Source organism: Notolabrus celidotus, chromosome 9, assembly GCF_009762535.1.
Source record: "Notolabrus celidotus isolate fNotCel1 chromosome 9, fNotCel1.pri, whole genome shotgun sequence".
NCBI classification, from domain to species: Eukaryota; Metazoa; Chordata; class Actinopteri; order Labriformes; family Labridae; genus Notolabrus; species Notolabrus celidotus.
This window is the reverse complement of record NC_048280.1, coordinates 29,043,043-29,058,797: the sequence shown is the minus strand read 5'-3', so window position 1 is coordinate 29,058,797 and position 15,755 is coordinate 29,043,043. Positions and strand designations below refer to the sequence as shown.

General features: G+C 38.8%; 1 protein-coding gene across 1 annotated transcript; it reads right to left on the bottom strand.

Moving 5' to 3' along the window:
• Window positions 1-80: 80 nt before the first annotated feature.
• On the bottom strand, window positions 81-14,847 carry chfr (checkpoint with forkhead and ring finger domains, E3 ubiquitin protein ligase). Its single transcript, XM_034692270.1, has 18 exons — window positions 14,712-14,847; window positions 12,889-13,009; window positions 11,469-11,568; window positions 11,045-11,154; window positions 10,895-10,954; window positions 10,614-10,802; window positions 9,046-9,123; window positions 7,787-7,952; window positions 7,508-7,662; window positions 7,196-7,358; window positions 6,849-7,048; window positions 6,517-6,633; window positions 6,348-6,431; window positions 4,658-4,728; window positions 4,200-4,287; window positions 3,894-4,001; window positions 3,585-3,657; window positions 81-3,061 (listed from the first exon to the last, which is right to left on the bottom strand). The coding sequence occupies exons 2-18, from the start codon at window positions 12,992-12,994 to the stop codon at window positions 3,019-3,021; spliced, it is 1,911 nt and encodes a 636-aa protein (XP_034548161.1). The 5' UTR covers window positions 12,995-13,009; window positions 14,712-14,847; the 3' UTR covers window positions 81-3,018.
• Between the last annotated feature and the right edge of the window lie 908 nt (window positions 14,848-15,755).

The window sequence follows — 15,755 nt, the reverse complement described above, 5'->3', positions numbered from 1 at the left end:
GGTTAGCACATGTGCATCATTCTGCACAGGGAAGCTGAAATCATCAAAATCAAGTGATCAGTCAAAGGTGTTCAAAAAGATTTGTCTATATCAGTCTTTTAATTTGTTATGATAAACAAGCAAACAGATGTAACGGTGATTCTGTTTTTACATCTTCAATTGTAGCATTGCTAATACAACATACAGGTCAACATACAGAGAAAGAGAGGCATTTATCAAACTCTGAAACATTTTCTCAACATCATAACATGTGTCTAACGCTACTTTAGAGATTTAACTACAAGTTGTTTATAGTCTAGACTAACTGTTCAAATAGTGCATTGCAGACAATGTTTACAGGCATCAGTGGGGACTCCCATCCCTAACTGAGCGATGCATTACTGACGTGTACGTAACTCTGATGCCTGTTCAGTCTCCCGTCGTCCTGGGAGCTGAGATGAGGTAGAATCAAACCTGCCTCTTCCATACTGCTGAGCAGCCTGGTCCAGACTCTTGCACACAAAGTGAGTAAATATTTTCCTTAGTATACAACATACCCCCCCTCCCCATACACACATCAGGGAGAATGCAAAGCACTCAACCAAAGCCTCTCTAATACCAATTCCTGATTGGAGCGGCTCGGGACTGTTGTTGGCTTATGTTGCCCAGATCTCCGGTGGGGAATAATGAAAACTCAGCCACACCGTCGGGGGATCGACTGGGTTTGTGCTGAGTGCCTGAGCTGCTAAGGAATGCCAGTGTGGACCCACCGTGACTCAAGGGATACAAATAAAAAAATAAAAACACACCTAAACTTCCTTACTAACACCACAAATTAACTCAGGAGCTCTGAGCAAGGCCAGGAAAGTGCCCATTCACAAACCCATTTCACCTACAATGAAAATATGAAGAGCTATACTATAAAACATACTGTGTCCACAGTTACAATGGCTCATGGTACTAATAATATATATATATATTTTAAAAGTACATAATTCTCTAAGATTTAGCATGTAAACTATCAAGGATATACATTTCAAAAAGTTGTATTTTCCCTCCAATGCATATTTCTCTGTAATGATGTGTCCCATTTTGGAATGAGACAACAATCCAGAGTACGGACGTCTCACGTTATGAGTAAAGACTGCTCTTCAAGCACGTTTGGTTCATACCATCACTTTCCAGACCTAAAAAAAATGCCTTTCCATTTGTGTGACAAAATTTCTGTGCAAATACCCTCATGGTTGTACAATATAGACACATCTAGCAAATACTTATATTCTTCAGCACAAATTCTCCTGAACAAGGAGCAGAAAAACTAAACACAAAAAGCAAAACAAGCCCAGCCTCTGCATAAGATCATCATGCAAATGTAGCGGATGCAAGTTAAGTGTTGTACATTTCCTTTTTTCTTATTCTTCCCCTCCAGCTTCTGTTTGAAACTAGCGACAGTGGTCTTAAGTCCAGTCTGTTCCTTCATCCTTGTATTTCTGTACATATAAGGCCTCTTTAAACCAATGTCTTTATGTTGACTGGGCTTAATATAGATACAAAAAATGTCTGATTTGTCACTTCTTTCAGTAGACATCAATTCCAGCTGTGCATTTTTGCATGATAGGGAGACTTTAGGTTATGATAGTCAAACACGAGAAGACATCAGATTCAACATGAGAGCTTTTGCATGTCGACAGAACTGTTGAACCACCAAACATGGTTTACCTGCTGCGTAGAACAATGCAGCAGATTGGTGTACCTGAGGATCCAAAATAATCTAACGCTTAAACGTGCTATCCAACTAATATCTTCAAAACATCTGGATAAAACTCTATCAAATTCTCTATAACATGTATAATAACATTGAACATGAGAGTGCTGTTGAGATGTGTTGGCACAGTGCTCTAAACTGTTAGTTGTCCAAGCACACTTTGCTCATGCAGACTCCAGCTATGGGCCAGTGTCACTGAAAGCACCATCACCTTCAGCTTAATCAACTACTACAGGTTTCCTGGAGTGCTTTACTCCTCTGGAAACCTTACATGAGTAACTGCATTTCATCACAGCTTACCTCGACTACAAGGTCCTAAGAAAGGGTTCCTTCTGCACTATAATCACCTTTTGAGACGATTATCCTGAGCAAAGCATACAACAGAGGGCCACCCGTGCCCTCTGACAGGGTTACAACACATTGATCCCCTTCCAAATCCTATACAAATATCACAAGGGATTATTAATCTACCAGAGTATGTATGCACAAGCTTTGACGTGGCTTTTTGCCCCCGTCTGGAGATTAAGTAATACCCTGCTGAAACAAGAAAGTCCCCCAGAGGAGAGATATTTACGCTCTGCAATACTTTTTGGAGTTTGGATCTTTGAAACTAATTGTGTGTTGGCCCAAAACAGTCCTACAGCTGTTAAACTGTGACGTCATGATTAGCCCTCTACTGTAGGAAGCCATGGATCCTTTACTTACCTAACACTTAACATTATAGCACAACAATAAAGTAAATAAACAGCAGGTATTTTACGCCTCAATTACAAAGGTTTAGGGAGGAAATAATATAAACAAACCTACAACATGTGTGTAAATGTACACACAGGCTGCAACACTAGATCTCACATATATATTTGTTTTCTTTACTTAGGCTGGAGGACATATCAGAAAGCATTGACAGCTACTAACTCTAAAAGTTAGAGTTTTAACGCCTGGTAAACTTCAGGCGTGCATGAGCCGGCATCAAAATGTTTGTAAATTTAAACAGAGGCTGGTGTCGATGCCCCAAAAGGTCTAAACTCTGAATAGCAGCTCAACTGTTGGTAAACATGAAAATATAATGAAAATGTGCATAGCATTATTCACACAGCCCAGGGTCGAGCAAGACACTGGACTCTACTGTAAATGGATATTGATTGTAAATTCTGCATTAGGTTATTGCATGACACCTGGAAGCCCGTTCTCGACAGTGGACACAAGAAAAGTTGAGTTTGTGCCCGAAGACTCTCAGTTTGACACTTTGTGAAGAAACAAAGCACTCAGCTCCCTCAGCTCTTGAAGCGTGTCTGCTCACAAATGTGGTTGAATTTCCTGAAATTAAAAACAACAGTGCACGAATGAAATCTTCAGTTTAAAACAAACACAATCAGATGAAATGGCATTAAGTATCCACCACATGACTTAGAGGAGAAGCCCTACAGGCCCATATTGAAACAACGACTCCCTCTAGTGTTGGAATTAGTGAATTACATGCAGCAGTATGTTTCCTGTGTCTCATCTCTGCCATGTTTGTCCAAAACAAAGACATCTATTAATGACAGAGGCCTCAGTGATGACATGACATGAGGTCATTGAATAATGATACTAGCTTGTTTGATAATATGCTGGAGAAAAGTGTGTTTTTTCAAAATAAGAACAATTAAGTATTTACAAATGATCTTGAATAAATGTAAAGAGAAGGTTAGACGGAGTCCTGAGGAAATGCTACATTCAAATTTATGCTATTGTTTCGTGACTACCAACCCTAGCTTTAATGCTGAAGTGTTCCTGTCAGAACTGCAGTTTTACTATGCAGCCCCAAGAGGGCAGACTCGTGTCGTGCTGGAATACTTACATTGCGTGATGTGCCTTCACCTGTGTGCGACAGTTACGTCCCCAGTAACAGTCCGGACGAGACGTGACAGTAGCTGAGGAGACAAATCCATAAAAGTGAAGAGATCAGTGTAACAAACATTTAGGGGAGAGAGAGAGGGAGAGAGAGAGGGAGAGAGAGAGGGGGAGAGAGAGAGAGAGAGAGAGAGAGAGAGAGAGAGAGAGGGAGAGAGAGAGAGCTAATCCTCAAAACAATATCATAACTTTCTTTGTAAAAGGTGGGAATACCACTCAAATGTTGAAAAAAAAGGAAGATGTTGTTGTGTCTGACCTGGTAGTTCAGATGAAAGGATGTTCTGTCTGTATTTGTAGGCCAGCTCCTTGAAGGCTCTCAGGCCACAGCCAAAGCACAGGATGGTGTTAGCAGAGACGCGACTATCTGACAGACAGAGGAGAGGAGGAGAGGATAGGATATTACTACTCCCATTTTTATAGACGGTGTGGACTTCCTTCAGCCACATCAAGTATGACAAATTGAAATGAACAAGGTAGTGTTGCAGTGGATGTTTTAAAAGTACAGTATCTATAACACATTTCTAAACAGACAGTGTCATGGGGTTTCGATCTGAGGATTCACCTGTCAGATGAAACTGTCCTTGCTGTAAGCTCTGCAGAGACTCCTGCTGCAGATCTCTCCATGACTTCCCTCTGGAGGTCAAGTAGTTCTGATAGGAGACAGAAACACAAACACAATTATTTTAACATTTCTGATGATAAGAGCTTCTAACATGCCTCTTATAATCTTACTGTGGGTTAAAAGTCAATGTTTGTGAAGCTTTAGTTTACACAGCTGACATGAAGCAATGGTGGTTTATTTAGCTCCGAGCTACAAGTGCAGTTTGCTGGACAAAGAGGTTCAAAGTGGATCATGGTGGTGAATCATTTTGGCAGCACTCTCACCGCTTAGAATCAAGCAGCCAGGATTTATACGCTTCACTCCTCTGACCTTTTCAATTACTGCAGTCTAATTCAAAAATAAATAAACAGCCAAGAAACTACAAATCATATCTGACACGAGCGTGGAGTGCCTCTTACCTGGAGGACCTCTGATTCATAGTTGTTGTTGTTCAGCACACCGTCCAAGCATTTGTCTGTCAGATTGAGATCTGGAAGGTAAATTGGGTGTTAAATCAAAACGTTAATGTCACCGCTCGTCATTTTGGGGGAAGTTGCGCAGCTGACCTCAGTTTTGCTATTGTTGTGACTTGTCAACCCAAAGACACCCAAAGGAACACCGTGATTTATGGTGTATTGTACTCTAATGGGGACCAACGTGAATTAAAAATTGTAATGGTAAGGACAATTTCCTACTGTGTCTCTGCAAAGGTTTCATCTTGAATTATTGAGAAAGTTTCTTATCCTCACAAGATATTCATCTTCTGTGCAAAAGATAAAAATGATGACCTCATAAGACTGAGACTATCAGACTCAGATTAAAATAGGATTGTAATACTTGTTTTTAAACCAAGCAGCTATTTACATTTCCTCTACACAACGTACAGTTCAATCACAGCACAGTGATTAAATGACAAATACAATGATACAAGGTTTAAGTTTATACTTCATTACTGTGTCTTGTAATAATAATATTATATTTGTACATTTATTAAGTGACTACATGTTTATGTTGAGGAATCATTTTTGATTTTATACAGTGCTTGATGTCAAAGGAAAGCCGGTGCAGGCATTGTGCATGACAGATTATCACAAAGTCATGAAGAGGTCTTTATCATTAGAGTTCAACCAGGGCAACCATCTTTCTTTCACTTTCTATCTTTCTTTCCCTTTCTCTTATTTTCTTTTTTTGGCCCACCTAGGTGTGCACGCCCTCTTTTACAGAACATGATATTAGCTGTCAATAAAAGATAGGCCAGAGTTCTAAGAGGAATGGTGATGGTCGCATGCACACAGTCCCAAGCACAGAAGAAAAAGGTTTTCTTTCTTTTCTTCTGCTGCAAGAATAAATTGCATTAATATTTGACAGTTTGTGACAAACATGACACAAACCAGAAATATATATGCAGACAAGAGGAAAAAGAGAAGAAAAAAAAAAAGAAAAAAAAAAAAGGAGATAACAGATTTTTTTGAGTGAAAAAATACTAATTGTTAGCATTCTGGGCTTATTCTGAGACACTAAGCTTTAAAATACTGCTAAAATATTGTGTAGATTAAGTTTTCTCTGCTAATTTTAAGATATATTATATTACGTCTTATTTTAAGAAATCTTACCAAGCAAATTTTCACTTCTATTGACAGATTTTTTTTGCTTATTTCAAGTTAAAAGTACCTTGAAATAAGTATTTTTTCTTGTTTTTGGAGGGGCATTTTTTCCAGTGTAGTTTTTACTCCTAAATAAACAGTTCAACAGTTCTGTAAAAAAAAAAAAAAAAAAAAAAAAAGTTCTACCAGGGCGTAAAATTTAATTTCTGCCTTCAGGCTATTTTTACCCTTGCGGCGTGCTGTACTTGTGTTGTGATTTGGTACGTCAGGAACAGCGTGACGTCAGCTACTGCAGTTCTATTCATTAAAAAGTTAATTTTACGCCCTGAGTTCAACTCTTCGTGGTACACAATTCTGTGAGATTCAAAGAGTGCTTTTTATTTTAAAAACTTTAAATGGTGTAGATTTTCAAACAAGCTATAAAAATATTCAATACTGCTCTAAGTCTGTCCTACAATCAGACAAACAGTACAGACCTCCCTGTTTTAATGAAAGAGATACATACCACTGAATCGGGCCAGACAGCCCTGACAGCCAATCCTCTCACAACCCCAGTACATGTGACAGAACGGTCGCAGGCACAGAACACCTAACAACACACAGAACAACATGAATAAGCAGTATGTTATGGTACAACTGCAACAAATTATCCAAGGAGCTCAAAGGACACTCACATTGTTGAGCAACAACCTGCTGGCTGTTCAGCTCAGCCCGTCTCTCCGGCATTGGCTGGAGGCAGCAGGTGCAGATGAGATGGAGGCCCTGAGGGGGGCAGCGGTATTCCTGCGGAGCTGCACAGGACGACAGCAGAGAAGGTTTTGAAAAGGATCCCAGACGCAAAGATCTCAATGAAGGAAAGGAGGATCTTCAAAGTCTTGGCTAGGTATGCTTTCGTATGTTTTTTTTTTTAAATTCATGACACACTATAACACCTACATGTATGAGTGTGAGAATTAAAACAGAATGCTACTCTTATCCTTCCTGTGTTAACTTCAACTGTAATCACCTGAGGGGACATCAGAGGATGTTGAGGGCTGCTCCCCTGTAGGTTTTTCAGACTCCTCTTCACTTGTCGGTTTGGGTGGAGGAGGGACGTGCAGTGGAGCAGGTAGACCAGGGAGCCAGTAGTTTGAACCTGCAGCAAACAGCACCTGACTGACGTCCCTCATGTAGCCTGGACACTGTCTGCACATCACCAGAGGCGGACTGGTAATAAAAATCGAAGACAAGCATTGATAGTTTTGAATTGTTTTTCAGTCACCGTCTGTTGCACTTATGCAAAAATCACATGATTTACTTGTACTTTGCTAATACAGAAGCTGTTCTTTCTACAAATAAAAACACAAGTTTTACCCAATATCTGAGGAGTCACTGTCGTTATCAGAGAGCTCGAACAGGAAGTCTGAGCTGCCCTCCTCATCTGAGAAACAACGCTCAACTTTTGGCTGCAACATGTCCTGAGTTATCTTGTTACGGCTGTCCATACTCTTCAGATCCTCCTCACTGCGGGACTTCTCTGTGGACACAGGACACGCAGGTCTTGCTTCAACAAAAGGCAGATTATATAAGGCTCCTTGCCCATCCACTTTTTACATTTGAAGAGAATAAAGCACTGATATGTAATGAATAAAAGATGAAACTGAAATCATCTCCATCTGTGCACACCTGGGTGCTGAAGGAGGTAGGCCTCCACCAGGTTGTTGAGGATGTGGTTCTTCCGAATCCTCTCCACAGGGCAGCGGCAGGTGGGGCAAAGTGTTGAACGCTCCATCCAGCCTGAGTAGCAAGCAGCACAGAAGACGTGCATGCAGGGCTGCAAGCTACAGCAGGAAGAGGAAAATCAAAGTTGCAGTAACACAGCACTCAGATTCAATGGACATGCTGTGTTTAAGAAAAGTGCCTCAAAGAAGAATTTGAGCTTCACGGTGTACAGTGAGATCTCACCTGACACAGTCGTGCAAAAGGTCCTGACAGATCACACACGTCAGGCTCTCCTCCATCTTGTCCGTCTTTGCTCCTTCCCTTGGAGGTTTAGGCAAAAGTCTTTTCTCTGTTGAAGTGGACACTTCTGCACTGGAGGTGTGTGGTAAGCCTGCATCATAATCTTCATCTGTTAACACAGAAACTGCATGTTACACAATAAGTAAAAAGAAAATTGACTGCACAAATATAGCACCTTTCAGTCTTCAGACTACTCAAGGTGCTCTGAGTGGTCTGTGTTGTTTTGCTTACAACCTCCCAGGCCATGTGAGAGGAAGTTTCCCGTTGAAATCAAAGATGGGAGTAAAGCTTTGGAAAAACCTCCAAGACTTGACTGCAGAGTTTGGCTTCTTTAAGCAGACCTGTTGTGAAGGACATTAATCAATGGACAATGACGTTGCCTAATATTGACCTGGTGTGCATGTTTCCAAGATTCTGTCACGTTGTCTTGAAGTGTATAAAAGCAGACACTAAAAAACACTCAAATACTAGGTTGAAACTGTGTGGATGTGTGTGGATGTGGATGTGGGTGTGGTACTTTTTATTTGTGGTCTTTTGGTAAAGACATAGTTGCTTCTCAAAAGCTGTATTCACTTACGGGTGATTACATTTATAACAACCCCTGAATCAGAATCAGAAATATTTTGTTCCCCCTCGGGATGTTGTTCTGGTTCTGATTTATATAAATGTCTGCACATCTGTCTGTTGAAGTGCAGCATAAATTCAGGGGTGGGTCTCTGTTATTTAACCCATCATCATGTTTTAAGCATAGTAATGAGGCTTTTGCAGCATGTTTTAAATGTCATGTTCTGCCTCCTGAACCTCTTCTCCTGCCCACCAACCCCCTCCTCTGACAGGGAGGACTTCACGCTGTGATGGACAAATGTGAACTTTGGAATATTTTGGGGTGCAGTGCATGAGTGAATGGTCTGTCCTGATAGAGAGAGCAGAGTGCGTATTGGCGTTTCATATTTAATCACACTAAAATGTTGTTTAATGCAGATTAAAAGGCATCAGGCTGTTGGTGCTTCTTCTCTCACACATTGTGTTGAAAAGTGCTGACCAAAAAATACAACACAGACAGATTCTAAAGTCAGGAAAACCTCCAACAGTGCGATTTCTGCTGGTTATCATACTGCTACAAAAATAGTGAAAACAATGAATGTGAGGACAACAGGAAAACAGATTGACCTCCATGTTGGAAAAAGAAATTGTGCACTCACCAGTTTTCCTCCTCTTGCTTTCTGGTTCCATGCTGTCCTCATCTTTGTCCACTGCTTGGGCAGCATCATTAACTTTTCCTGACAAGATGGAAAAACAACTTTGATTGAGAAAAAACATTTTGATGAGCACTCCAAAATTATGTAGTAAACATTTGACTATGAGTTTGTCCATATATCAGTCAGGATGGTACTGAATAAATGTCCATGCTATAAGGACTCTACCTCTGTACACACAGTGCATGCTCTGCAAATTGACAAGTTCATTAAAGGCTTTAAAAATGTTAAGGCCCTGTGGTAAACATTTAGGAAGAAAAAGTAAAACACACAAAGCAGAGGAGAGCAGACAGTGCTGTCATTGAAGCCTCAGCCTGATACAGCCAGTCAGAGCTGTGTTCAGTTTAAAGTTTAGTGTTCATCAGCTGACGACTGCAACAAGCCTGTTTTCATCAGTGAATGCGATCAGAGTGTTATCCTTTCAGAGGAGCACAGAGCCACATCTCTTCTCCTCTGATGTTCTCTAACTCAGGGGTTCTCAAACTTTTTTGGCTTGTGTACCCCCTTTCAAAAAAAATTTCAGCCAAGTACCCCCTTGTATGGCCGAGAAAAAAATTCAGGATATGGGAAAAAAACATGAATAAATGTATGCATGTGGTTTTACAGTGTCATAATAACATTGAAATGAAAGATGAGAGGAATTCTATTCTTTTGTAGTGCAATATTTTTCAGAAATAATAAAAGATTGAGGCAGCTAGTACCTTTTATGGCCCACACCGATTTATTTCTGTCAAACAAGAAGCATTTCAACCACCTGGCTTTTGTTATCCTCCTGGACGCGCTTTTATTAGCATGCAAATGTACATGCTCGCTCGCTGAACAGTTGATGTCAACAGACGGATGCCGTCTGGTCCAAGCGGTTTTGCAAATAATATATTTTATGAATGAATATGCTCAATTTGGAAATAGTGCTCTATTTTATTTTGCATTGAAATAATAATAAAATGCTATTGATAGTTGTTTTTGATCAGATTTTTTTTTTATTTGTTGCGATACATTTATATTTTCATTTTTTTTAACATTTGTCACGAACCCCTGCAGTACTCCAATGTACCCCTAGGGGTACGCATACCCCCATTTTAGAATCACTGCTCTACCTCAATCATCTGTCCCAAGGTTGGGGTCAGTGCCCAGTGGGGGGTGTCTAAGCCTCTCGTGGGGCTATGGGGGTTGTGGGTCTATGGCACTTTTATTTTGGGGGTTGCAGGCTGAAAAGTTTGGGAACTGCTGATCTGTCACAGACAAACGCAGTCTAGCTTGGAAAATCTGAACTACCTAAAATATGCTTTTAATAAATCATCTACAATATATATATATATATATATATATATATATATATATATATATATATATCTATATACATAAATCTATAACACTTTATATATCTATCTTTAGAGGGTATTAAGTACAGAAATGTGCTGCACCATTACTACCTACATGAAAAGCAGAAGAATAAAGCCCTCCTTCTCACTACAGTGAATGCCCCTTTTAACGGGTTTTAGCTGAGAACCTACCTGAAGCAGGACAGGCACCAGGAGTGGTAGGGCTCCCGATACAGAACAGGGAAGAGGAGGTGGAGGGCTGAGGCTCTTCTGGGGTTGAATCTTGAGGAGCCTTTGAGAGCATCACAGGCTCCACAGAGAGGGACATCTCTGACTCTGATGGTGGGAAGGGAGCTGAACTGTGGGCTGACTTCTCTGTGTCTGAGGGTGGAGAAGGGTGGGGTTACAAGTCAGGCACAATGAAGCAGTGCAACTGAAGTGGTTGAAGTTGTGGGGAGGTATGAACTACTTACCATAACTATGTTCCGTAGTGGTTTGCTCTGGTTTCATTGAGTGGTAAACATAGGCGACATCTTCAGAGGGGACCAGAGAAAATGTTGTCAGTCTTTGCTTCTTAGAATTCATATAAACATTGTTCATGGCGGACAAACTTAAAGACTCACTCTGTTCTGGTTCACTTTTCCTGTACACAAAGTAGATGACATCACCATTTTGCAGCATGTGAGTTTGCTTCTTGACCAGTTTGGACATGTTGATCACTGTGCCATTAGTGCTACAGACAAAGAGACGTAGAAAAGAATGCATTATTTATTAGGCAAAAAAAGGTTCCTCCCTTTGCTGAATGAATGGACAAGTACGACATGATACACAGGGGTGCAGCTTAATAACTCCAAAAATATAAGATTAGCATTGTTTAAGTCATGTCAACACTTTAACTTAATATTTAGTCCTAACTAATACTTCCCTGCAGAGCTGAAACAATTTCAGTTCAGCCCATCAGGAAACAATAACATGATGGTAACATGACTGTCTGATTTTGTGCTGCTATTAGATTTCAATGATGGGTGAACAGCAAGCATGCAGTACCTCATGTCCTCCAGCCACGCTGACCCTGAGCTTTCATCTTGCACAATCTTGCAGTGCTCCCCTGACACCAGTTTGTTAGCTGGAAAGGATAAATAACATCCTGCAGAAGAAAAAAGAACAAAGAACGGAAATGATACAGATGACTTTTGAGCTTTCATGTTTCTTTGTTTTGTTGTTGTTTTTTAAGAGAGAGCATATTTGAAAATATGTGTTTATCTTAAGGGTTTAGTTAATATATTCTTCTTGCCCCATTAGATTTAGATATAGATCCCAATACTGTAGACATGCCCGGTTTGGCAGGAGCTTTGTCCCGTCTGCCATAGCACTACTGAACAAAATACCCCAGTAATGTGTCTGTGTGTATGTGTATATATATGTGTCCTGTCTCCTGTGTATATATGTGTCCTGTGTGTATATGTATCCTGTGTGTATATGTGTACTGTGTACATACATGTGTCCTGTGTACATACATGTGTCCTGTGTACATACATGTGTCCTGTGTACATACATGTGTCCTGTGTGTATATATGTGTCCTGTGTGTTTATATGTATCTTGTGTGTACATACATGTGTCCTGTGTACATACATGTGCCCTGTGTGTATATATGTGTCCTGTGTGTTTATATGTATCTTGTGTGTACATACATGTGTCCTGTGTGTATGTATGTGGGTTCATGTGAGATGTGTGGAATGATGTGCACCATTGTTGTGAGGTTAGGTGGGTGTTTCTTGTTTATTATTTATGTTTCTCCATGTATGTATACTTGTACAGACTGTGGCAACAAATTTCCTTGCTAAGGATAATAAAGATCTATCTATCCATCTAAAAATTCCCAAACTATTTCTCAGCAGTTCTGGCAAACATGGAGAAACAGTTCTATATCGTGAGCCTATCATTAAAATAAATACCTTGACAGTTAAAGCTAGCACTGATAAGATTCTTTCTGTCATTTCTTTAAAAAAACACCCACCTTTTTCTTTTTTTATTCACCCAGACACAAGCTTACCAATTATGGCTAGTCGCTTTACATCGCAATCCCAAAAGCTCCCAACAACAGAGCAGGCACAGGGGGGAATATAGGCCCAGCCCTTTCTTAAGCAAAGCCCATACAAAGAAAAAATCTACTTAATATTCTGCACACATGTTGTCAATGGACGCCTTTTGTTATCATCACAAGAGGCTGTCTAAGTTTGCTGCACTAAAGAATTCTTTGTGTTTTCAAGGGGGAGGTTTTAAAACTCCAGACACTGACAGCAACGTCTATGCTACAGACAGGACCGTCTTTTGTCAACAGGATTCACCACAGTGAGAAGAACTTATTACATTATTACAGCATGATAAAAAAAACACAAATACCTGAGTAGTGTAATATTAGATTTAAGGTGAAGACAAATATTTTTATTTCTTAAATAAACCAACCTTTCTTTCTGCCGACTGTGCACTCCCTGTTGACGAGCAGGACAGTCTCACTGGAGTTCACTTTGACCAGCTTTCCCCACGGCTGTCCTCTTTTATAACCGTCCATCTCCCACTGTTGTTTCTATAAGATAAAAATAAATCATGATACAAGTTTTAAAAAGTTTGATCAATACTCCTTTTTTTACACATCTCTTTATTTTTCATAGAGTGCAAGGCACAAAATAGCAAGAATACAATGAAATGTATTATGAATGTGTCATTTAAGTGTGATCTGGTGAAATCAAAACCTACTCAGACATTTCATCTGGTCAGTGGAAGTTGTTACCAAGAGATAAGTTGTGAAAACAAATGCTCACTTAGTTAAACTTTTGACATTTTGCATTTTGCAATTTACTTTCATGCAGCAGTGTACTCTTCAACATAAACGCATGCATCCATTGTCTATTTCGGTGTTCATCCAAAATATGTGCTTACACTTATTTGAGTACCTAGTGAACTCAATGACCTCAGCCCCTGCGACAATGTTAATTGATTGAAGTTCTACTAAAGCTTATTGCTTTCAGTACACACTGCAAAAACTCAAAGTCTTCCCAAATAAAATTGTCTCATTTTCAGTCAAAATGTCTTATCCCACTTAAGATAAATTTACTTAACAAGTAACATTTGAGCAAGATAGAGGGACTTGTTTTAAGACAATACATCTTAAATATCTTTTTAAGTCAAACGATCTTGATATGATCTTGTTTTGAGCTGTAATTTTGAAGAAAACAGTTTATTTTACATTTCATAACTTTTTCAAGCTGAGATCTTATTTGTAGAAGACTGATAATCTTGATTTAAGACAAACCCTTCACTTGATTTAAGTAAATGCATTTTATTGGATAATCTATCAGAAAACAGCTCCTTTGAGAAAAGAAATAAAGAAATAAAGAAAAGTTGTTTTTTTAAGGGTGGGTTACAGTTTTCAGGCTCTGTTTTTTTCTAAATCAGATACATACATCCTCAAACTACATGCACACAATGAAACACCTCCTTTAGAGCATAACTGGCTTATCCTAAAAAACAACATGACTCAATATTAGTATATCCAGCTAACTATGAGAATATATTATAACTCAAATGCTCAAATTAAACGTTGTTATCTCATTTTAAGTACAAGATGGTCTTAAACCTAGAGATTTGCCGCTATAATACAACTCAAATTAGGGTGAATGTATCTCAAATGAAGAAGTTGACATGAAATGTATTAGTGCACAAATCTTTTTTTTAAGTCAAAAAATAAAAAACATTATTCTGAGACACTAAACTTTAAAATACTGATAAATTATTGCTTAAAATAAGTTTTCCCTGCTTAATTTTTCCAGTGAAATGTTCATGTACGCCGAATTTTCGAGGGAACTGTATTGATTCATTAAAGTGTGTGAGCAACATTAGAAAGATCTCCTCCTTGATAAATCACCAATAATTCAGTCAATCATCACAGTGTCTCATTAAGTTTGATACGGAAGCCCGCTTGGGGTAGAATCTGCTAGCTACGCTTCGCTTTTCTGCGCTTTGAACTCTTTCAGCGAGAAAAACTCGAAAACTTAATATTTTGTGATCCTAAACTAACATTATAGGATTGAAGAAGTGTTTTATACGGCCGTGGTTATGATTATCACAACATCTGACATTAACAACAACTTCGTATAATAATAACACTAAGCTAACGCTGTTGCTAACATTAGCAGACAAACTAGTCACCGAGACTAAACCGGGACTGCACACACCACTATCGAAAAGTACTGGTATCATTTTATACAGCTTAGATCTGTCACACTTACTCTATCGTCAAATGCTTCGTTTGATGTTCCAGAAATTCCTCATAACACAGTTTGTTCTCCTCATGTTCCAGCTAAACATCAGATGCACTTCCTGCTAAAGCCATGGTTGACATTATATACCGTCATCAGCTGATGGAGGAGGGGCATGTGGAGACATACACAGATCAGACACACAGATCAGACAATCAGAACCATGCACAAGTTGTTATCATGGCACAGAGAAGTCTTTTTGATATTGCATGCGATGTTGGATATACTTTTCTTACACTCAGCCAGCAGAGTCAATGGGATACAGAATAACTTAAAAAGTAAATTGTGCACTTAAACGGTTCATACACATTTGTGTAGTATGTTGTGCAAGTTTTTGACACTTACAGCTGTCTGTAACCAAACTTAACACCCTAGTTAATATGGTTATGCTATGTAACACGTATGCTTATAATTGCTAACTCACATGTTTTTATTTCATGGATGTATGCTAAATGTAAGTAATGAATAACTCCCTTTCTTTGATAGTATATCCCATGATGACTGTAGAAGATTGTTGTGTGTGATTACAATTTCACATGCAAATGAGATAATAATAATAATAAATAATAATAATAAATCAATCAATCAGACTTTATTTATAAAGCTCTGTACAACTTCAAAATAGAATAAATTAAGAAAAAGATCCCACCCCCAGCCCCGACCCCAAACCCACCCCATAATCCTAAGGTTAAGATCACAATATGCAACAATAGTAATAAAAACAAAAACAATAAAAATAGAATAAATAAATAAAATAAAAAAGAAGTTGCTGAACGAACTGAGGAAACGCTGTCATGATATCTCAATGAAGAAACACTAGAGGTAAAATAAGATGTTAAAACTCAAAACAGGAAATTAAAATCCCCAAAGTAAAATACATTTCTAAGATAATAAAATACTAAAATATTAAACCATTAAAATAACTAAATATGCTAGACTTAAAATAAATAAATAAGTACATAAATAAATAAAGTAGAATAAAACGGACTAAATTGGAAATAGATAATAAATAAA

Coding starts and splice junctions, on each gene's coding strand:
- chfr (XM_034692270.1), bottom strand. CDS start 12,994: ATGGACGGTTATAAAAGAGGACAGCCGTGGGGAAAGCTGGTCAAAGTG. Junction 9,124..10,613: donor TGGTGCCTGTCCTGCTTCAG/GTAGGTTCTCAG, acceptor CCATCTTGTCAG/GAAAAGTTAATGATGCTGCC. Junction 7,663..7,786: donor CTTTTGCACGACTGTGTCAG/GTGAGATCTCAC, acceptor TTCCTGCTGTAG/CTTGCAGCCCTGCATGCACG.